General features: G+C 40.7%; 1 protein-coding gene and 1 long non-coding RNA gene across 5 annotated transcripts in view; one reads left to right on the forward strand and one right to left on the reverse strand.

Annotated features, from left to right (window-relative positions):
* LOC143642135 (uncharacterized) overlaps nucleotides 1-2,474 on the reverse strand; it is a 39,022-nt gene extending 36,548 nt beyond the window's left edge. Inside the window, exon 1 of the long non-coding RNA XR_013155596.1 lies at nucleotides 2,314-2,474. This is a non-coding gene — a long non-coding RNA (uncharacterized LOC143642135). The remainder of the gene's footprint in view (nucleotides 1-2,313) is intronic.
* The window catches only part of Nfe2l2 (NFE2 like bZIP transcription factor 2), a 30,986-nt gene continuing 10,258 nt past the window's right edge, over nucleotides 1,944-22,671 (forward strand). The window contains exon 1 of one of the 4 annotated variants that reach the window (XM_076865693.2): nucleotides 1,944-2,132. In XM_076865693.2, the coding sequence (XP_076721808.2) occupies nucleotides 2,088-2,132 (45 nt within the window). In that variant the 5' untranslated portion in view covers nucleotides 1,944-2,087. Of the gene's footprint in view, nucleotides 2,133-2,719; nucleotides 2,743-3,238; nucleotides 3,302-18,517; nucleotides 18,541-22,671 lie in introns of those variants that run through there. The other 3 variants (XM_076865695.2, XM_076865694.2, XM_076865696.2) reach the window with 3 other exon arrangements.

The raw sequence follows: 22,671 nt of genomic DNA on the forward strand, positions 1-22,671 counted from the left end.
TTCCTCTCCTCCCTTTGAAAATATGTACTCTACAGGTTCCTGAAATAATATACTCCCAGCAAATTGTAGTTTTGTAAAGGTAATGGTTATTTCATTCAGTCTAAACTCAGTGGAAAGGTTGCTTAACAAGGAAGTACCAAAGACTTTATGAATGCCTTCAGGATAGCCACTGAGCATCTCCTACCTCCTGGTTAGCTGTCCACGTCTCTGACGTAGTAGTTTTAATAAGTGACCTGAATGGTTAACAATGTACTGTTGTTTCCTTTGACCCCAAAACGTCATTTTACTATGATGTCTGCCTTCTTCGTATGAGGTTTTTGTAAACAATTTCTCCCAAACTTGTTTTCAGTGTGGGGATCATTTTGCAGGATTTTTACCCAACAGCTGAGGTTTAATTCAAGTTGGAGAAGCCTGCTTCAATTACAAGTAATTACACTTCACTTATCTAAAAGAATATTTGAACATGTAAACCTACATGTAATTCCTGGGCGTGTCAAATTATGCAACCAAGGGAAAGTAAGCTGTTGCAGGGTTCTTTATTTTTTTTTGGTGGGGGGGGGGGGACTAGGGGCGGGGCGGGCGCAGGGCTGGCGTTGATCTGCTACAGTCAGGTTTTTGAATGAAAGAGTAAAACCACTGTTGGTACTATCTGCTTCACCTGGTTTTGAATAATTCCGAGAAGCTAGAAACTGCAAAGTAGGCTTGCTCCAGAGTTCGTGTGTTGATGTGTAAGAGAAAAACCCCCAAAACCATCTAGCCTCTTTTAAAAAACTTGTAGAAGTTCACACTATTCTTGTTTTCAAATACTTTGTTATCTGTAGGCAATGATTAATTTTTAAATGTTTTTAATGTAAAGACGTAATGCATATTCACAGTAGAAAAACACATTTAAAGCAAAGAGAAAGAAAAATAATTCATTATTTTACAACTGTTAATACATAAGTTACCATTCTTCATGCCTAGGCACAGGTTTTTACAAAACAGGTCTATACTATATCAATCATTTAAAAAAAAAATTGTAGTTGTAGGTGAACAGCATGCCTTTATTTTTATGTGATGTTAAAGCTTGCACCCAGTTCCTCACCCATGCTAGGCAAGCACTCTGCCACTGAGCTACAACCCCAGCCCCTCAATCATTTTATAACTTTATATTTTTCTTAACTATATCGCGAGTACTTGAAAATTTCTAAAATTTTGGCGTGTTGTCCTGTTGAAGGACGCCATCTGTGGTTTGTGCGTGCTTTGGAGGGAAGAGAAAGGTCTTCGCGTTCCCGCTCAGCTCTTGGTGGGCAACCCTAACCCACCCAAACACCCTTCGTTTGCCCTCGGCGACCAGAGCTCAGAGAGAGTGCGAGGGCGTTCAGGGTGACTGCGAGCACGAGCTCGCAGCGTGGCCCACACCTCCCCTGGGCAGGGCTCTGGCTCCAGCTCCGGAGGGGACCGAGGGCCAGAGGGCAGTTGGCGGTACGCACCGCCGCGGTCCAAATCCTCGGCCCCCGCCTCTGGGCTGGCGCCACATTTGGGCGGTGGGGTGAGATAAAATGGGCAAGGTTCTGCAACTCCAAATCAGCGAGGCGCAGCTCCGATACCGGCGCCTTTACAGGGGCTCCGGGCGTGTTTGTTCCAACTGTTTAAACTGTTTCATGCCAGAGCCCAAGCCACCTTCGTCAAACAACTCTTAATCTCTCGGGCAAGAGGGCGGTCCTTCTATGCGGGGAAGGACAAATTGAGCGCGGGGACCCGGGGTGGAACACTACCTCTCCTCAGGCCGCTCCAAAGGACCCCAGCCCGCCGCCCCTTCGCGCCCCCGGACACCGAGCTTCTTGCGTCAGCCGGGGCGGGGGTGGGGGATTTTCGGCAGCCGGGCCGCGGGGAAAGGAAGGGCCCGGGATCTTGCCCCGCCCTCAGGGGGCGGGAGGCGGAGCGGGCCAGAGGGCTGGCCCGCAACTCGGGACGAGTAGCCGAACGGGGAGTGCCGAGGGCCCCCAGGAGCTGCCGCCGCCGCCAGTGCTGCCCTGTCCGCGCCGCGCTTTGGCAGCCGGGACAGGGTCGCCGTCGAGGAGCCCCATCGCAATCTCCAGCTCAGCATGATGGACATGGAGTTGCCGCCGCCAGGACTGCCGTCCCAGCAGGTGCTCCCTGGCCCCGGGGCTCCACGTTGGTGTCGGGACTGGGGCTGGGGCGCGAGAGAACCACGGCTTGGGAGGGACAGCCAGAGCCTGGACTGCAGCGGCCGGACACTGGAGCCGCTGCGCGACCCTTGAGGCAGTGAAGGGAGTGGGGACACGCCGGACGGTCAGTCCGTCAACGTACCTGCGGCCCCTGAGGATGGCTGGGTGGAAGTGTGGGGAGAGGTTCGGGGGCTGTGCCAGCGTGTGTGGGAAGAGGAAGCGTCTACGTCCGCTCCCTGGCCCTCGAAGCTGGAACCCCGAACCCTGGCCTGGTCCTAGAGTTTGAGCGGCCCGAGAGGCTGCGGGGCAGGAGGGGGCGGACGATGGCAGTCTGAGCCGGCGCGGCCCGGCCCTTTCCGGGGCTGCGCGGCTCCCCAGACTCGGAGCCGGCAAAAATGTGCCTAGTCACGGGGCCGCTCTCGGGGGAGCTGAGGTCTCCTGCTGGCCTAGGCCTGGAGCCCCTCCTCTCCCGCCGTGTCCCCCCACCCCCGGGCCCCACCACTTAGGCGGGTACGGGCTGTGGCACCGCGCACTCACCCCGCTGGGCCGTCTGTGGGCGCTACTTTGCCAAGTAACCTAACCAGTGGATCCATGGGATCACGCGTTGGAAGCTTTGATCTAGAAAACCCAATCCCCGGAGGTGGGGGGGGGGGAGTCACGAAGTGCCCTGCGCGCTGGAATCCCCCGACGTGCGGCCGGCGGCAGAGAGGGGTGCCGCGCGCGTTTCTGTGCGCTCTTTTGGGTCAGGAGAGAGGTTTGGGCTGGGAACCCAGGGTTGGCCCCTTGCACCGCAGCAGAACATGAGGGCCAGTCCGCGGACTGTGAGGTTTGAGTGGGCAGTGACCAGGATTTCTTGTTCGGGGCGCGGTGCCTCTCTGTGTGGATCCTAGCATTCGTGGCCTTGGCCTCAGTGACAGTGGCCGGTTGGCTGTCACGGCGGCCCTCAGTTGGCCCTTTCCTGCTTTATAGCGTGCAAACCTCGCCGCGCTGGGGCCAAGGGACAAGTTGGAGCTGTTGATCTGTTGCGCAATTGTTATTTTCCCCTGGGTGGCTTTGTCTTTGGATTTAGCGTTTTAAAATTGCAATTTCAAAATGTGTAAGGCAGGATATTCTGTTCTGTGCTGTCAAGGGTAAGAGTTGTGAGTGTAGATTAGAATTTCTATTGCTTTTAGCCTGTTACTAAATTTTTATTCCTTTCAGCTATTTATCCCATGAATTCTTTGTATTTTTTATTTGAGAATTTGCCTCAGTTTCTTATCGTGTTACCTTTTCTTTGTAAGGGCAGAGGATGGGATACTGGTGTTTCATAATATTTTGATATTGTTTTGTACATTATTATAAAAGTAAAAAAAAGTTTCTGTTCATACTTTGTAGGAACTTTTAAAAGAAGATTGTTCTTTTGTCAATGGTGGGGATAATTGAGTTTGTAGGGGGAAAAATTTATAGGACAGTAAATATGTTTATGCTCTTAAATGTAGAGTTTGAGACTGATCCCGAAGAGGTAATGTAAGCTTTTAGGTTACTGACAGCATATTAATTGTACATTTTTTTCCTTTTAAAATTATTTGTCTTGAACTTTTCCTCCCAGAAATGGTTGCGATCGAATTCTCCTGGTTCTGGTTATTAGGAAGAAGTATATTGTACGTTATGATTTTTTGTTGTTCATTAGTAATCAGTAGGAATGTTTGAGGAAAAGATAGATGATGTAAATGAACTTTGGTTTTTAGTATTTTTTCTTTACTGTGTAGTATTGCATTCCATCTACAGAAGTGCATAAAATATGTACTCCTTTCTCATAAGTACGAATTTTTCAGTTATGTTTGCAAAGATGGAAAATTGGATATTTTTATCAAACACATCATTTTGCATATTTGAAGACAATGAAAAAATGAAGTAAAATTGAGAATCAGTTTCATGTTTATAATTGTGATTCATATTAAAATCATTGCAGTAAGAAAGGTTTGAAGAGTCAAAGATTTGAACAAAAGGTCAAAGAAACTATCCAGGTGTGAACTGGGTATTAGGTATTAATGGTATTACAGGTTTTCACTCTGCAAAGGATGTGTTGAGAAACAAAATAGTAAGAAGAGCCAGACTGATTCTATATCTTCATTAAGTAGAGAGAACCATCAGTTATTTTTCAAGAGTGTCTTGGAAAGATAAAGCACTTTTGTAGATGAGGGATGAAGTTGATCTTGGGTTAGACTGATAAGATTATTTTTAAAAGTCAAGCATAAAAACAGGACAAGCTTCTCATCTCTTGAATGAATGTTAAGCAAAAAACAGTCTGACTTTTAGATATGTGGAAAATCTCTTGGGACATTGTGGAAGCCCACAGGTAGGAGGATAACTGCACAACTCACATCAGTCTCTCTGCATTAAACATAATAAGGGCCATTTAAAAATATCACTTATTAACTTGGGTCCTTAAAAACATTGCTGGGAGGGCTGGGGATATAGATCAGTTGGTAGAGTGCTTGCCTTGCATGCACGAGGCCCTGGGTTCTAATCTTCAGTACCAAAAAAAAAAAAAAAAAAAAAACCCAAACATTGCGGGGAAACCAACAGCAACAGGAGAACTCCTAGTCTTTTTTTAGGGCTATGGAAGCATTGTAAGCCAAATGCATCATTTTTCTTAATATTTATTTTTATTCAGGATGACTTACACTTAACAAAGCTGCATGAGAAAGGAGTCTGTGACTACAGAACAGATGCTTTTTTTTTTTTAGCATATCCTTTGTTCTGACTGAAAACAATTATAGGGAGTTATATATATATATATATTTCTTTTTCACTTTTTCTTTAAGCCAGGTTAACCTTTCCGTGTTTAGGAAGAATTTGGCACTAAGATGATAACAGATTAAGTTATTGGACACCTCTGTGTACTAGGCAATATGATAATTGACTCATAAATAATTTCACAGTGACTTCATGGGAAATACTGTTATCTCCAGTTTCCAGGTTAGGAAAGAGGCACAGAGAAAGGTCCAGTACTCTAAAGTGACCCAAATGTTGAGTGGCCCAGAGAGGATTCAAATCTATGTAGTCTGACACAGAGCTCAGAATCCCCACTTTCAATTCGAACAAAGAGGAGTTAACCTTGAAGCAGGAGGAAAAGCCCACCCTTTAACAAATTGATAGATTAAGAAATACTAGCAGAAGAGCCTGGAATGAAAGATTCATATTTGCATCTTTCCCACTTACTATGGAGCGAGGTGGATCTTGTTAATTTCAGTGAGTGAGAGTATAAGCCATCAATGAAATTGCAGCCTGTGGTCTTTTTCAGAAACAAACCTAGGTAGATTTCATTAGAGAGGCAGGACTGTTTTAATATACTAATGGTTTTATAAGGCAGTTTCAACAGTGTTTGAGATTCTGCCGTATGTTTTTCAGTGATTGTTTTCCTTTTTTCTTAATCTCAGCCTTTGCCTTTGTTGGTTGGTATATTCTCCTATTCCATTGTCTCTTTTGTTTTGAAATAGTGATCAAAAATAAGTTTGGGGGCGCTGGGGTTGTGGCTCAGTGGCAGAGCGTATGCCCCACATGTGTGAGGCACTGGGTTCAATTTTCAGCACCACATATAAATAAATGAATAAAATAAAAGGTTCATCGATATATAAAAAAAAATTAAAGTTTGGAAGTGAGAATGGTGAAAAGTGTGATTGACAGAGTTAAATCAGGTTTAAGGAAAGTGGGTAGAATTGGGGCAGGGGGTAGGAATTTGAGTTGAAAACAGCTAGCAAAAACCTGCTGGCTCAAACACTAATTCCCTGTTTTGGCACTTCTGAATTGAAGCAAGCATAAGGGCTCAAGTCTGTTTAGTTGAAGTTTACTTAGAGCTTTGAGAACAGTACATTTTAAAATTAAACACTTTATTTCCTAGTCCTTATTGTTAAGCAAAGTGTTTTCAGAATTATGACTTGATTTGCCTGAATCTAGCATGCTGCAGAACTTATGATCCATGGATGATTTATTTGTCTAAAAGTTGATGGGGGTGAGTCCCCAGGGTGTTTACCTGGCCCAGCCACTTCTGAAAGTTGATTGAAATATGTTGGACATCAGGGTAGAGGAAGCAGGTTTATTAGATGCAGTAATTAGCTTGTCTTTGTCTATGACTGTAAAAATGCATCTGTATTTCAGGTTTACTATAAAGTAAGGAATAGAGGTTGTGTGTAAGTGTGGTGTGTGTGTTTATTTTTTGATACTGGGGACTAAACCAGAGGCACTTTACCACTGAACTACATCCTCAGCCCTTACAGTTTTGAAACAGGTCTCACTAAGTTTTGCAGGCTGGCCTCAAACTTATGGTATTCCTGCCTCAGCCTCCTGGATCATGGAGATTGCAAGTGTGCACCACTATACCTGGCTATAGTTTATGTTTTGATGATCTGATTTCTAGAAATTACTGAAATTTTTTTGCTACTTACTTTTAAATAAGTATCAGCAAATATTTATTAAAAAGACTGAGATATAGGCCAAGCCTTCTTCAATTGATAATGGTATGTTTTTTGGATATAAAAGCAAAAATATATTCCAGTATATAATATTTATATTCCCAAACAGTGTTGGAAAATACAAATAATATTCTTACACTAACACCCCTAAAAAACAAAATAAAACTGTTAAACAAAATCCCACCTTGTCTAAAATTGGATTTTGCTGTTTGAGTGAGCCCCTGCCACAATAAACACCTTTTAGCTATTTGTATTAATTTTAAGAACTCTTGAGGGTAGGAAGCCCTTTCAGTTCATTGTTTTCACAGCATGTGTACCATAATACATAGGTGTTACAAAGCTTCATATTTGGAAATTTTTGTGTACTTTAGCATGTGAGTTTGCCTGGGACTATTGTAGTGGTGGAAGACATATCCAGGATATAAGTCAGATTTGGATCACCAAGTCAGTCTTTCAAAGAACCTGTGGATTATTGACTCTTGAATGTTTTTATAGTCCATCAACAGTTTGCATTCTGAAGAATTTGTAAAAAAAAAAAAATTCCTTGGCAATGCTGAGTGGTCATTCCTTTTTCGTAAGTTTGGTGAGACTTTGGGCCTGTAGTATCCCTAGTACACTAAAAAGATCTGACCTTTTTGAATAAAAGAAAAATGATTGGGTAGGAAAAGAAAAACATCAGATTGCTTTGACTTTGATGCCTCCTGAGTGTAGCTCTTTTTTTCCCCGTATTACTTGGGCAGTTCTTTTTAATGGCCTTTGAAAATATTTCTTGATACTTGTCTTACCTGTGTATCTAGGATTTTTTATTTCTCTACAGCTGGATTTTAATCTCCTTGAGAGGTGGACACACAATTTAAGTGAGGGATCATTCACATGCCTTATGATTCACCTACTTAAGCTAATTCAGTGGTTTAGTATATTCATAAAGTTATGGAATCATCACTATAATTTTTATCATCAAAAGAAAACCCTATACTCATTAGCATTCACTTCCCATTTTCTCCAAAGTCCCTTAGCCCCCGGAAACCACTCACTTATTATTATTTTTTTCTCTATGGATTGCCTAGTCTAGATGTTTCATATGAATGGAAACTTACAACATTGGTGATATCTGCCCTTTGTGTATGGCTTCCTTCACTTAGCATAATGTTTCCAAGGTTCAGCCATGTTGTAACATACATCAGTGAGTCTTTCTTTTTATTGTTGAAGATTTCATTGTATGGATAAATCATATTTTAGTTATCTACTCATTTTAGGTGATGGACGTTTTAGTGATTTCCACTTTTTTGTATTTCTTTTTGCTTCCTATAATAGTGGTTCTTAAGCTTTGCCATATTAGATTTACAATCAGTATTCAAGTACTAATGCCCAGACTGTGTTCCACATTGTTGGATTCCCTGGGGGTTAACTTGGGCATTGCTGTTTTAAAGTTTTCCATGGGATTCCAAGGTGCAATCAGGTTCTAAAGCCAGTGCTTTAGGGGACCTAGCTTAGGACTTGGTACCCATTGAAAATGTCTATATAGTAACTTAGCAAAGCTGATGCCTTACTTAAATCATGAAAATAAGTATTTTTATAGTTGGTCACTGGCCTTCACAACTTTATGATTGCTGCCTAAATCTGGGAGCTGTATTTCAAGGTGCTTGGTGAATGTTTGAAATTCAGTAGATATAACTTGAGCTCTTTAAATTCCTCGGGAAGATTTCAGTGATAATCTTATTATAAAAAGGTTTTCCCCCAAGTGAGTCAGTAGAATTTTTCCTTATTTTCTTGGGAATGTGGCCTGTGGGTAGCTTACTTGGGGATAGCATATAGAAAAGATTGGATGGAATACTCAGAAACTGGGATTGGGTGTTTGGAGGCCAGGCCAGGGCACTGCCCTACCCTAGGGTTCTGCATTTCTGGGCTTCCTTATTGTCGTCCTCTATTGCAAACAAAACCTGTAAATCTCCTAGGCAACTTTTAGCAACTCCAGTTTTTGGAGTTTTATCTGCCAAAAAAAGTAACTATCACTTGTACTTCCCTGTATGGTGTTTGAGCTTACATATTTAGAACTGGGAGTTAACCTCCAAATTGTGTGCATATTGTATGTATTGGAGGCTGGGTACAGCACAGTAGTTTTGCTTGAGAGACTTGGGTGTGGTGTGTTACCTTCTGAAGCTGACTTAGCCCCTGCCCTGTATACTGTCTTTGTAACCCACCCCCCAACCAGGTTGCCAGATAGATCTTTTGAGGCCCAACTGTCATCTTCTCCAGCACCCTTTGGTGGGGTGTGTGTGGTCACCTCAGAAAGCTGCTGAGCTTTTAAAAATTCTACTGGCAGTAGTTTGAAATTCTTTTAATATGACCTTTTTGTTTCTTTAATATTTCAAAACTATGTTATTCTTTTATTTGTTCTTGTGACTTTTGTATCAAATGATTTATGTAATAGGTGTTTAAAGGTCCTCAGGACAGAAAGATTTCATTGTTAACATTTATTCTTATGCAGTGCAGACTTATATTTTCTTGAATAATTTTTCCCATTAAATGCCTTTTCCTTTCTTGTCAGGAATATAACTGGCAGTAGAGGTGGGTTAGTGCCTCCAGTGTCTCTGAGAGAAATGATCTGAATTTGAGGTCTGTATTGACTGTGTGTACAAGGGGGCTGGCCCACTGATAAAGGTGTATGGAACTGTCCTTTGTTTCAGATCTGACAGTTCTTTCTCTGCTCTGCTTAAGCACAGAATTAAAATATTACTTGTGGATGCAGAATCCAACCCATTTACTTGCCTAAGAGCTTAGAACAGAAGGGGAAATGAATACAGTGCTTTGTTGATTCCTTTGTGTAGGACAGGCACAGGGGTGTGACTGCTACTTTGGGCTCTCAAGAGTTTTCAAAGAGCTGTACTCTTTGTTGGTTTGTTTTGTAGCCAGGGACCTTTGCTGCTTTGACTAGAGAGTGTTGAAGAACTATGGATTTTTTTTTTTAACCTAGTCCCCCTCCTGCCCTTTTTGACCATTAAAATCCTGGTAATGAAAATCATGAAGAATAAAAATTATTATATTTTACTTGTGATAGAAAAAATTACCAAGTTTGGAAGAAAGTGTTTTTGTTCTTGGTAGTCCTCAATGAAACATAACAAGATATACAATCTCAAAGGACTGGAATGGGATGAGCTAGTTTCTGCTGTTGGGTAGGCCCCACTGACAATTTATATGATGTTGTTCTCTTGCTGATTCCCAGATTGAGAATGGCCTGTGGGTTCAGGGTCGTCATTCTTCAGACAAGAGTTTGTACTCTCTAGAAACTTCTTTACCACGCTCTATGTTTGGGGGAATCCTCAGGTAGTGGCTTCCCAGCTGTGATCGGGACTACCCCGCCCCTTGCACAGGTGGGGTGAGGCATCCTAAGGAAAGTGGGGCAACCTCATATCTCTTCTCATTGACCCTGACAAGTAAAGTCTGATCTCCAGAGAAGACTCTGGTATCCAGCTGCCTGTGGCTTTTATGTCCCTTAGGTTTCCAAAGTTCACTTGATAATGGTATAATTGTGCTATAAATTATAGCTCAGTGATTGTATGTGCTACAAAATATAATGGAGATTAAGGAAACAATTATGATTTTATTTTGGTTCATGTTACCAACTCACTGCCTGTGTTGTGAAGAGAACTGCTTTCCATGTTAAAAGCTATCAGACATTGTCTCATTGGTTCCAGGACCCCCTTGCAGACACTGAAATCAAGTCTGTTGTATAAGATACCATATATTTGCACAAAATCTATTTATATAGTCCTTTGTACTTTAAATCATCTCTAGATTATTCTTAATACCTAACAAATGCAAATATTATGTAAGTAGTTGTTGTTCTGTATTTAGGGAATAATAACAAGGAAAAAGAAGAGTAAGTATTCAGTACAGAAGCAGTTTTTTTGTTTTGTTTTGTTTTGTTTTTTAATTCAATTTGGGCTGCTTGAGTCCATAGATATAGATTCTAGGGATATGGAGGGCTGACTATACAACAGAATTGGCAATTCATGGGAAAGAAAAATGAACATTTACTGACAACCTGTTAATAGTATATTAGGCCCTAGACATGTTCTCTTACTTGATCTTGAAAATAAGTTTATGGAGATTTCTCCATTTTATGGATGGCAAAACCTATTCTAAGAGGTTAAGTCATTTGTTCAAGGCCACCACTGGAGATGGTAGAACAGGAATTTTGAATGTCCATAATCTTTACTCTGCCTTGCCTGTTTTACTGCTCCTCCTCAAGTTCTTGTCTAAAGGCTATGGCAGTCTATTAGATGCTAAAGAAAAGGGGCTCCTTTTTAAAGAATAGTAAGATAGCGCTCTGTTTGTGTTTACTAAAGTGTGGGCTATGAGTGGAAGTGGAGGGCTGTCCCACATTACAGGATACTTAGCATCATTGTCACTACCAGAAAGCATTCCATCCAGCCTCCATATATTTCAAGATACTCCTAGGTGGTGGTTTCTGTCCTAGCAGAATCCCATGGTGTATCTACTTCTAGAAACCCTTTGAAGCCTGGGTTTCACTGCATTGTCAGGGAGGGGAGATCATAGAAGAGAGCTCATAGATAGTAGAGAAAATTCTAGACACCAGAGGGACTGCCTACCTTTTTTTTATATAGGTAGTGACTTGCCCAGATCCCTCCACACCACACGGAAAATAATATCAGTTGATATGGTCATTGTGACACTGATAACTCAGGTCTACAACTATAAGGAATTAGTCCTGAAAAGATACATTAAACACAACTATTTTAATTTTCAAGGAGATGAAGTTAAAAATCATAGCCAGGTGCAGTGTCACGTGCCTTTGATCCCAGTAGTTTGGGAGGCTAAGGCAGGGAGATTGCAAGTTCAAAGCCAGCTTCAGCAACTTAGCTAGACCCCGTCTCTAAAAATATAAAATAAGGACAGGGGATTTGGCTCAGTGGTTAAGCGCTCCTGGGTTCAATCCCCAGTACCGCCCCCCCCCCCCCAAAAAAAGTTATATTTCTCTGGTTTTTTTTTTTTTTTTTTTTTGGTACTGTACTGAGGATTGAATTCAGGGGCACTTGACCACTGAGCCACATCTCCAGCCCTATTTTATTAGACATGTCTCACTGAGTTGCTTATTACCTCACCATTGCTGAGGCTGGCTTTGAACTCATGATTCTTCTGTCTCAGCTTCCTGAGCCATTGGGATTACAGGCATGTACCACTGTGCCCGACTTTTCTCTGACTCTTAACAACCTTTTCACTGGATACTTTTTGAAGAAGTCTGAGTATGGAGGTAAGAAAATAAGGGAAGCTGTACAATAGCTGAGTAGGCTGAGATGACATGGTAATAGCTTGATGCTTTAGGAAAAAAGTAGTGTATAGGAGCAAAATGAGTTTCCCTACTTATCTTTTTCTGACCACTAGCCTAAGGAAAATACCTAGTATCTTCTAGGAATATATGCATAATCAGCAATTATATTGATTTATTATATTACCTAGATTGCATAATTCTTTTTTAATATATTTTTAAATTGTAGATGGACACAATATCTTTATTTATTTATTTTTATGTGGTGCTGAGGATGGAATCCAGTGCCTCCCACTTGCAAGGCAGGCACTCTACTACTCAGCTCCAACTCCCAGCCCCTGCATAATTCTTTTTTTTTTTTTTTTGTAATTTTTAACATTTTTTAGTTTTTAGTTTTCGGCGGACACATCTTTGTTTTGTATGTGGTACTGAGGATCGAACCCGGGCTGCATGCATGCCAGGCGAGCATGCTACCGCTTGAGCCACATCCCCAGCCCCTGCATAATTCTTTTAATGGACATTTCAAGACACATTTGTTCTCTTAAAACATCGATTTTATTGTTACCTTGAAAGGGGTATGTGGAAGGGGTATGAGATAATAATTCTTAAGATCTAATACTTCAGTAGAGTACCTACAGGCTAATTTTGAAGTACTCTCACTGGGAGTGAGGTTAAATAATTTTTCTACAACTAATAGTTAGGTCATAAATTATATAAAACATGGTACCTTCAGTTCTTAAGTAATTTGAAGTCTTTAACTGGAGACACCTTAGGTATACATGAAAATACTGAATTCAGAGCCAAAATAATGTACACTTATTCATTCCACAAATATTTATTAAATGTCTGTACATTTTAGGAAACTTTTAGGGCATGAAATTGTTGGATTAAAAAAAAAAACAGTACTATGGATTGAACCCAAGAGTACTTTGCCACTGAGCTACAACCCCAGTCCTTTTTTGAGACAGTCTCACCGGGTTGTAGAGGCCGGCTTCAAATTTGCAGTCCTCCTTCCAAGGCCTCCTAAGTCACCGATTTTACAAGTGGGCATCACAACACATGGCATTAAATCATTTAACCTCCTAGGATAACAGCAGATACTCTTCAGGCAAGGAAGTGTATTTGTTTTTCAGATTGCCTAATTAATCTATCCCTTTGACTCTTTGCACACATGAATTATAGGGTGTTTTTTATTTCATAAATAGTATAAATTAGTTAGTGTCTATCTCCTCAGCCTAGGGTATGAATTCTTCTAGGGTAGAGACCGTATTTTACTCTTTTTGTAACTCTGACATCTAGTACCTTGCCTGTTTACTTAATAGTTACTTAATAAACATGAGAGTGAGTCTGCTAACTGCCCACTGGGAGGTTGGTACTTAATAAATACAAGCTAGTATATGACATATGACAGGGCCATGACAGTGCTACATGAGAAAATGTCACCTCCACCTGACTTACAGAGGACATCCTAGAGGAGGTCACATTTTCACTAGATTTTATTTTTTTAAACAGTGATTACTTATTTATTTTTCTTATATTTTTATGTGGTGCTGAGGATGGAACCCAGTGCCTTACACATGTGAGGCGGGCACTCTACTACTGAGTTATAGCCCCAGCCCTCACTAGACTTTATTTTTAAGCCAATAGATATCTTTTGGCTCAGACTTAGAGATTTAAGTGAAGCCCCAGGAATAGGAGAGTCATGAGCCAGAAGGTAGGCTGAAAGGGATGGATCAGGGGTGTCTGGAAGGCCTTTGGGGAGCATGTGCAGTGTTTCAAATTTACACAAGGTGTGTGGAAGCCATCAGAGGGTTTGGAAAGTTTATGGTGAGTAGGAAAATGAATGTGACAGGGGCGGGGGGTGGGGCTCCTGCTATGTAGGAGCGAGTATTCTTATGGCTTAGAGGGCTTGACTTCAGCGTGTGTATTGAGAATCTGCCATTGTAAATAAATTTCACCTCTGCTGGCCATTAAAAGGGATCTTTTAAAGGAGTGAAATGTATTTTCTCCTTTTGGTCCCACCATAAAATCACTTATGCTCAGCCTTGCATGTTCCACTATTGCTATGTTTGAGCAGGAACTTATCTGCCAGTGTATTCATTCCATTGATGGAAGAAAAGAAAAAGCCAGCTTGAAGTTGTTGTTCTACTTTCAGAAGATTCTTTTCTTCCCCAAGATAGTGCACAGGGACTCTTTTTGCCCTTCTCTAAGATCAAATTACTATCTTCAATCCACTGTAACAGTCTTTTCTTGGTTTCCAATCCCAATAATTATCACTGTTCACCCAAGGAAAGAAAAAAAAACAGACAAGTGTCCTTTCTCCTGTGGGTTCTGTCTGTGAGCCTCAAGCAAGCAGATGTGGAGTCTGCCAGTGGTGACCATGGGAGCCGCATGCTAAGTACTTTAACCATTTTTGTCCTGTGCAGTCCTATTACACCCCTAGGTAAGGAACATCTTCCTGTTTTTTAGGTGAAGAACTGAGGCCTGGGGAGGTTATGTAGATATTACTGTGGGTTGTGTTTAGTGTCAGCACCTTTATATTATGGATGTCTATGCACAGTGTTCTTCAAATTAAGGAAGATAAAAACTTGGCATGGGATCTAGCACAAGGTACTAGTGCTAGTATTCAGCAAATGGTAGCTGTGATTATTCTTACTATTATATTCTTCTTTTTCAGGGATTTTTGAGCTTTCCACAGCCCACTTGAAAAATATCCCTTCTCAAATTCTAGCTGTACAATGGCATAAACATCCATGCCCTGTTTTGCTCTTTGCTATATGCTTCTCATTCTCCTGTGGTCTTCCCTACACACATCCTGGCCTGATGAGAGGGCCTATATCTGGAGACTGGGCCTCCTGAAACAGAAAACCAACTCCTGGCCAGGCCTTACACATACCCCAGCTGAGCAGAGGCCCTACCCACAGCCCAGGCTCTTCTAGGGTCATTATAAGCCCATACACTGGATTCCCTGTCTTTGTGAGGATTGTTAAACCATCTCATAGAACCCTTTCCCAGACCCATTCCTTACTTATGGCAAAATTTCTTTCTCTGGGCTTCTGGGCCTAAAAACCCAGTGTCCATAGGCAATTTATATGGATTGAAGTTATATGAACAGGAGTTTGGGAACTGGCAGTTCATTCGCAGAAGGCTAAATCCAAATCTGTCTTCTTATCTTCCCCCACCCATCCATCCATTCTTTAAAGGCTTTAAAATATTTTGTGATAACTACCTCAGAAAAGCTTTAACCTTAAAAAACAGGCAGAGCAGTGAAGGGAAAGAGAAAACCTAAGACCCTTGAGGAGATGACATAGCTGGAAGGTTTTTACATTTACAACCCTTTGTCACCATTGCAAATTCTGGTACATAAACAAATTAAGATCTCATTTTCTATTTTTTATGTAGTGGCTAGACCCAGAAACTTTAAAAGTAGATGCTTCTCAGGGTCATTTGGGAGATGCAATGGGAGATGGATTTATTAATAGCATTACTACCTCACCCTGTGGTTGTCCTTTATGTTTTTAAGAGGCATTCATATACTTTTTCAAATGAAAAACTATTCTGTGAGGACTGATATTGTCTTGGCTTCCACTGTGGGGACCACAGTGAGGTTAGGTGGTAGCCATAGGCACCTTGTACAGCTGGTTAGCAGCAGAGGCCCCATGTGGCACTCATCTCTCTGGCAGCCTTCTTAGAGACCTAAGCTATTCTGAAGGAAAAGCAAAGCCTGTGTTACTGGAGTGGATCAGAACTCTGGTTCTGTAATATAACAGTGCCTGCATTGGATGTCACTGTCTCTAAGACGGAGGTCTTCAGACACAAGTCCCACACCCCTTTCCTTTCTTTGGAATGTCAGTGATGGAAATGCTGGCACACCTGGGTGGACTGGTGTGCATATACAAGGGTTTTGGAATAGTGTTGAGCACATACAAAGTAAGTGATAAATGGGTGGTCATTACCATTATTATCTGGACTCAGAATTTTGACACTGTGATCCTTTATTCTCAGATCTCAATGTGAAGCCTTAGTAGATAAGTCCCCTACATAATTAGTGAGTTAATTGAAAAGATTACCATTAAGGAAAAGATTTCTACATTAATTTTAATAGAAATATATATATATATATATATATATATATATATATATATATATATATATATATATAGTGTGTATATATACACATACATACACACACACACACACACACACACACATGATAATCTTTTTAAGAGGTACACATTGCTTCTGGTGATGAGCAATAACAGTATAAGGTATTGTGCATTTTCAAATGTATACATCTTAAAGTAGTTGAAACTCAAGTTAATTTACATATCTAGCAGAAATAAATACTAAGTACCTGAGGCTCTATTTCTATCCAAATTGTTAGCAGTGTAAATACTACCCATGTAGTTTGGAAGGGCTAATGTTTCTAGGATATTCATTGTATCCTTAGGAAGTAATTTGCCAAGCAAAAGAGTTTGGTTCAGTAGAATTTACTCCTGTAGAGTGTGGAGGGCTCACTTTGTAGGGTGTTGCAGAATTGCACTGTCCCAACAATGTAGTCACAACTAGCCATGTGTTGCTTTGGAGTGCTATGTGGACAGTGCCACTGAAGAACTGAATTTTTGGTACCAGGGATTGAACCCAGAGGAGTTTTACCATTGAGTCACATCCCCACCCCTTATTTATTTATTTGTTTGTTTATATTTTGAGACTAGATCTCACTAAGTTGGGATCCTGAGGCTGTCTTTGAACTTGTGATCCTCCTGCCTTAGCCTCCCAAGCCACTGAACTGCTGAGGTTACAGGTGTGCTGCTGTGAGTCTTGCTAAAATTTAAATTACTATTTTTTATTATTTATTTATTTATTTATTTATTTATTTTTTGCAGTACTGGGAATTGAGCCCAGGAGCAGGAGTACTCAACCACTGAGCATCCCCAGCAATTTTTATTCTTTATTTTGAAACAGGGTCTCTCTAATGCCTAGGCTGACCTTAAACTTGTGATCTCCTGCCTCAGCCTCTCCAGGACCTGGGATAACAAAATTTGTATCACTACCTCTAGCTAGTATAATTTTTTTTTCTGTTAAATATGCCTTTATTGTTTTGGTGGGACTATATTTCATGCTGTCACATTAGGTAAGATTTGTTGTTATATGTGTTGAGTGTGTCACTTATAGTATCTCAATAATTTTTATAATTTTGGTTACATGTTAAAATAAATTTTTGAATATATTGGGTTAAACATGTTATTAAAATTAAATTCAATTTTTTTTTTTTAGCTAGGCTATTAAAAGTGAAATTAGGTGTGTGGTTTGCATTATATTTCTATTAGTACTGCTTTAGAGCATCTTTTTTTTTTAGAAAATTTTTTTTTTTTTGAAAGAGAGAATCTTAATATTTATTTTTTAGTTTTTGGCGGACACAACATCTTTGTTTGTATGTGGTGCTGAGGATTGAACCCGGGCTGCACGCATGCCAGGTGAGCGCGCTAACGCTTGAGCCACATCCCCAGCCTGCTTTAGAGCATCTTACAAGTAGCTGAAGTTAGCCCTTTTTTTTTTTTTTAATATTTACTTTTTAGTTTTCAGTGGACACAACATCTTTGTTTGTATGTGGTGCTGAGGATCGAACCCAGGCCGCATGCATGCCAGGCGAGCGCGCTACCGCTTGAGCCACATCCCCAGCCCCAAGTTAGCCCTTTTTTTAAAAAAAAATTCAAAGTTAGTTTTTAGATTTATATTTTAGGCATCATAGAATCAGAAGCATTTAGAAGGCAACATTTTAAGGATCACTGAATGAATCTAGCCCCAACCTTTTGCAGATGAGGAAACCTAGGCCAAAGTTTATTTATAAAATGATATGACCTAGTCTCAGGTAGGTGTTTTTTTTTTTTTTTTTTTTTTTTAAATATTAGTTGTAGATGGACACAATACCTTTATTTTATTTATTTCTGTGGTGCTGAGGATCGAACCCAGTGCTCCATGCATGTGGAGGCAAGTGCTCTACCACTGAGCCACAACCCCAGCCTGAGGTAGGTGTTCTTGATAGCTTATTGCTTTGAATCCTGGATTTACTTGACACTGGAATCCTAGTACTGCAAATAATTTAAACTACTACTAGGTCCAAGCTGAAGAAAGTTCCTTTAAAAAGAAAATTGTCCTGGAGCTGGAGAATATCATGCTAAGCGAAATAATCCAATCCCCAAAAACTAAGGGCTGAATGTTTTCTCTGATATGCAGATGCTAATTCACAGTTAGGGTATGGGTGGACCAATGGAAGAATGATGTTATTTTAGGTAGAGGGGAGTGAAAGGAGGAAAGGGGCTACATGGGAAGGAAGGATAGTAAAATGAATCAGACATTATTACCCCATGTACATATATAACTATATGACCGGTGGGATTCTACATCATGTACAAGCAGAGGAATGAGAAATTATACTCTACCTATATATGATGTATCAAAGTGCATTCTACTGTCATATATAACTAATTAGAATAAAATTTATCCTAGATGAGCTGGGTGCAGTGGTGCACCACTGTAATTCCAGCAACTCAGGAGACTGAGACAGGAAGATCACCAGTTCAAGGCCAGCCTCAGCAACTTAGCAAGGCCCTAAGCAACTTAGGTGAGACCCTGCCTCAAAATTTAAAAAACAAAAAATTGAAAAATTAAAAAAAAATTTTAAAAAGGGCTGGGATGTGGCTTAGTGGTAAAGCGCCTCTGCATTCAATTTCTAGTACCAAAAAATAAAAAATCATAGGTGGTAAGAAATTTATTGGGTGGTATCCCACATCTTGCAGTGGATAGACAGTATGATGAGTTAGGTGTTTGATGTATATTTTCGGGGGCAGCTGAAGGATAGTATAATGGCATTTTTATGAGGAATGGCAAATAAATTCCCACATTTGTCTGAACATTTACTTGAGAAAACTCCATACAACTGGTTTTCATACTTTAACTTTTTCCAAGTCATAGATTTTTAGTTAGACTCATGGCTTTTGTCCTAAAGGAAAGAGACTGAGATTTCTAATTCATGTGTTTGTTTATTTACTTATTTATTTGGGGATACCAGGGATTGAACTTGGGGTCATTTAACCACTGAGCCACATCCCTAACCCTTTTTCATATTTTATTAGAGACAGAGTCTCAGTGATTGCTTAGCGCTTCGCTGTTGCTGAGGCTGACTTTGAACTCACGATCCTCCTGCCTCAGCCTCCTGAGCTGCTAGGATTACAGGTGTTTACAGGTGTGCACCACTGCACCCAGCTCATGTGTTTATTTTTTATTTAGGGCTGTCTGAGATCATCTGAAAGGGTGGGCCTGTTTTTATGATATTGTTTTCAAAACTGGTTTTAATGAATAGTCCATCCACAACTACAATGAACAAACTTTAGAGCAGACTGGAATTTAATTATTTTGGGGGGCACAGGGAGGAAAGGGAGGTGTTAGGATTCACTGAATGGTGAAATGATTTACATGGGTATGTTCCTCAGTTTGGAGAGGATCTGTGACTGCTGCAGATGGCAGCTGATGAGCCAGGAAACCTTTGACACTTTACCTTCCTTATCTTGGCTTCCTCACACATGGTAGTGTGAAGATTAAATGATATAATGATACAAGTGAAAGTGTTTTGTGACCTTAAATCACTGCAGATGTCAGGCTGTCTTTCTCACAGAAGCTGAGAACTGTTGCTTGATTCACAGCAAGTCTTGGGGAGCCCTTGGATGTGATCCTATCTGGTGGTTCTCGAGGGTCTACACGCATTTGGGGCCACCTTTGCTCTTGGTAGGGAAAGCTGGCAGCCAGGCAGTGGAGATGACTTGCAGGGTTCAGGACTTGGGAATCTCTTACTCCTGTTGTGTTAAGCAGAGCCACAGTCTTTGAAAACCAAACTGTATTCACAGCTTGTGGATGGGGGAAGAATAGTTTTGTTTGGAAGGATGCAGGTCAGACATCAGACATTTTCTGATAACAGGGTTTCATGGGCCATTAATTTGGCTCTTAAGGTTAAATTCCACACAATATTTTTAAGGTCTGTTTTCAGAAAGATCAGTGGATTAGAGGGAAGGAAGTGGGAAGGGGAGGAGAGGTAGACAAGGAAAAGTACTGGGGATTGAATTAGAGTAAATTATATTCCATGCTTTTGTAATTTTGTCAGAATGTAAACTAATTTTATATACATATAAAAGTAAAAAGAACTATTAAAAAATAAAAAAGTATGTTTTTAGAATAATTCCTAATAGTTAAATGAGTTTTTAAGTACTAGAAATTATAATTTAAAAAGTCTAGATTGAAATCTGGCTTATGTTAGATAGCTAGATGAACCCTCCTGGGGTCTGTTCAGGCAGGTGAGACCTCTAGCTGGTTGCCTACTTAACTGACTATTTTTATAAACCTGGACTGTAGTCTCCAAAATCACTGTTGGCTCTTTTTATAATCAGTTATGTGTTCTAAATGTAATTTAATGGCCAACAGACACCTGTTTCTGAGACACATCCTTAGAAAGAGTGCCTTCTTTTTTCCTTAAGTTTATCTTGTATATTAGAAAGAGTGAGGTTGCTGATTGGACTGTTGTGCTTGAGTGTTCCACCTGTTGGGACTTTGTCCCACCTGCCTTATCTCTGTATGTTATAGGCTTTGTTTCTTACTTTTGTAAGTAAGCTGCCAGCTCAGAAAGCACAAACCAAGGTTAGCTGGCTGGACTATGGATAGGCACAGATGGGTGGTTAAAGAAGTGCTATTTGCAAGCCGACATTTCTGCAGGGGAAATTTATTCTTGTCTTTGGCCTCCATTTTGTTGTTAAAAGATACTAGGAATGGTCCAGTTTTGAAATGATTATGGAACACAGGAGACCTATACATTAATTTTTTTATTTTTTATTTTAATGCTGGGGGTTGAACCTAAGGCCTTGTGCATGCTAAGCATGTGCTCTACCACAGAGTTGTACCCCCTGCCCAAATATGTATTTATTGAGTGGGTACCACAGGCCAGTATGATGTAAGATGTAAAGGTCACTTGAGTTGGAAAAGGTAGGGAAATGGGCACTCCACATTACCAGTAGGAGTGTAAAAGGCACAACCTTTGTATAGAGCTGTTTGGTATTTGATAGATACTTCTGTCATAATTTAAAATGCATGTACTATTTGACCTAGCATTTCCACTTGTATTTATCTCACAGATATCCTCAAACACATATGAAGTCATTTATGTACAAGGATATTCATTGTGGCATTATCTGTAATAACAAAAAGATTAGAAGCTGAACACAATGGCACATACCTGTGATATCTGTAATCCTAGGAACTCTGGAGGCTGAGACAGGAGGATGGGAGGTTTGAGGCCAGCCTGGACAACTTACAGGGACCCTGTCTCACAATAAAATAAAAAGGACTAAGGATGTGGCTCAGTGGTAGAGCACTTGCCTAGCATGTACCCTGGGTTCAATGTCCAATACCATGCCCTGCCCTTCCCCAAAAGAAACAAAAGTTGAATGGGGGTACTGATTGTTACACTATTGAGTCATTTGTTATTATGGTACATTATATGACAAAACGCTGACCATTATAAGTAGTGGGATAACTCTATGACCTGAACGATCTCTGGAATATATTAAACAGGAGGGTGGGGTAAACGGAACCTTGTGATTGTAGGCTGTTTTGTATGTCTATGTGGACATATAATGGCATGTTTCCCTAAGGAAGCACAAAATACAAGTGGTTGCTTTTGAGGAGGGTAACTTGGAGGTTAGTTTTTTGATCTTTCTTTTTAAATGTTATACCTATACATGTATTTTTCCTTTTCAAATATATTGTCATGCCCAAAAGGAATTTAGTCTAATCAGAGTATTGTAATAAAACTATTGATAAGAAATATAAATAGTATAGGGCAAATATTGGCTTTATAGAAGATCGTTTCAGTGCTGAACTTCCTGTGAGTTGGTCTGATCTGCGTCTAAGACTCCTGGGTCAGTCAGGTCCAGGGGTTCAGAGGGCTGACTTCCACATCTTAATTTCCTGCTTGGGGGATGGAGGTATGGGGCTAAAACTAGAGTTTCCAGACCTTGTTCTGCTGGGGTGTGAATGCCTTGGAGCCTGAGTATGGGAAGAATTCCCTCAGACTCTGAATCTGAAGTTTGGTGTTGGAGCCCTAGCTGTGGCTGCTTGCTGAACACATGTTTGGGACAAGTAGCTCCAACCCCAGAGCCTCAACATGCTCATGTAGAACTGAAGATTATACGATACTGATCTCCTTCCCTCACACTAAAACTCCTGTAAACCATGAAGTGCATTTAAAAGCAAAAGTGAAGCAAAGGTGTATCTTTCTCTCTCTGACAAATAATTTGGTAGGAGTTGTAAAATTAGAGAATCAGAAAAAGGATAGTGTGAGAAAGAATCCTTTGATGTTGGACTGTGTGTAAGTTATTTCACCCTCTAAACCTGTTTCCCTGTTCACAAAATGAGAGGGGCTATTTGGATGATTCCTATGGTCCCTTCCAGAAGCGTTCCTTGACTATGTGGCATAAACAGTAATTCCCATGCCCCATGCCAGCTGAGATGAGTCATGCTGACAGAAAAGTTCAAGTGCATGGAGGAAGTCTCCGAGTCTGAGAATTTCCCTTGTACTGGAGAATCTGAGCCTCTGGTGGGGGTGTCAGTGGGGGAAAACATTTCCACCACCAAGGGAGATAAGAACACAGAAACATTGTGGAGATGTGTTTATTTTTATGTGTTCTCATCACCTCTGTAGCCTCCTTTC

The sequence above is a fragment of the Callospermophilus lateralis genome, chromosome 9 (assembly GCF_048772815.1).
Source record: "Callospermophilus lateralis isolate mCalLat2 chromosome 9, mCalLat2.hap1, whole genome shotgun sequence".
Taxonomy (NCBI): Eukaryota; Metazoa; Chordata; class Mammalia; order Rodentia; family Sciuridae; genus Callospermophilus; species Callospermophilus lateralis.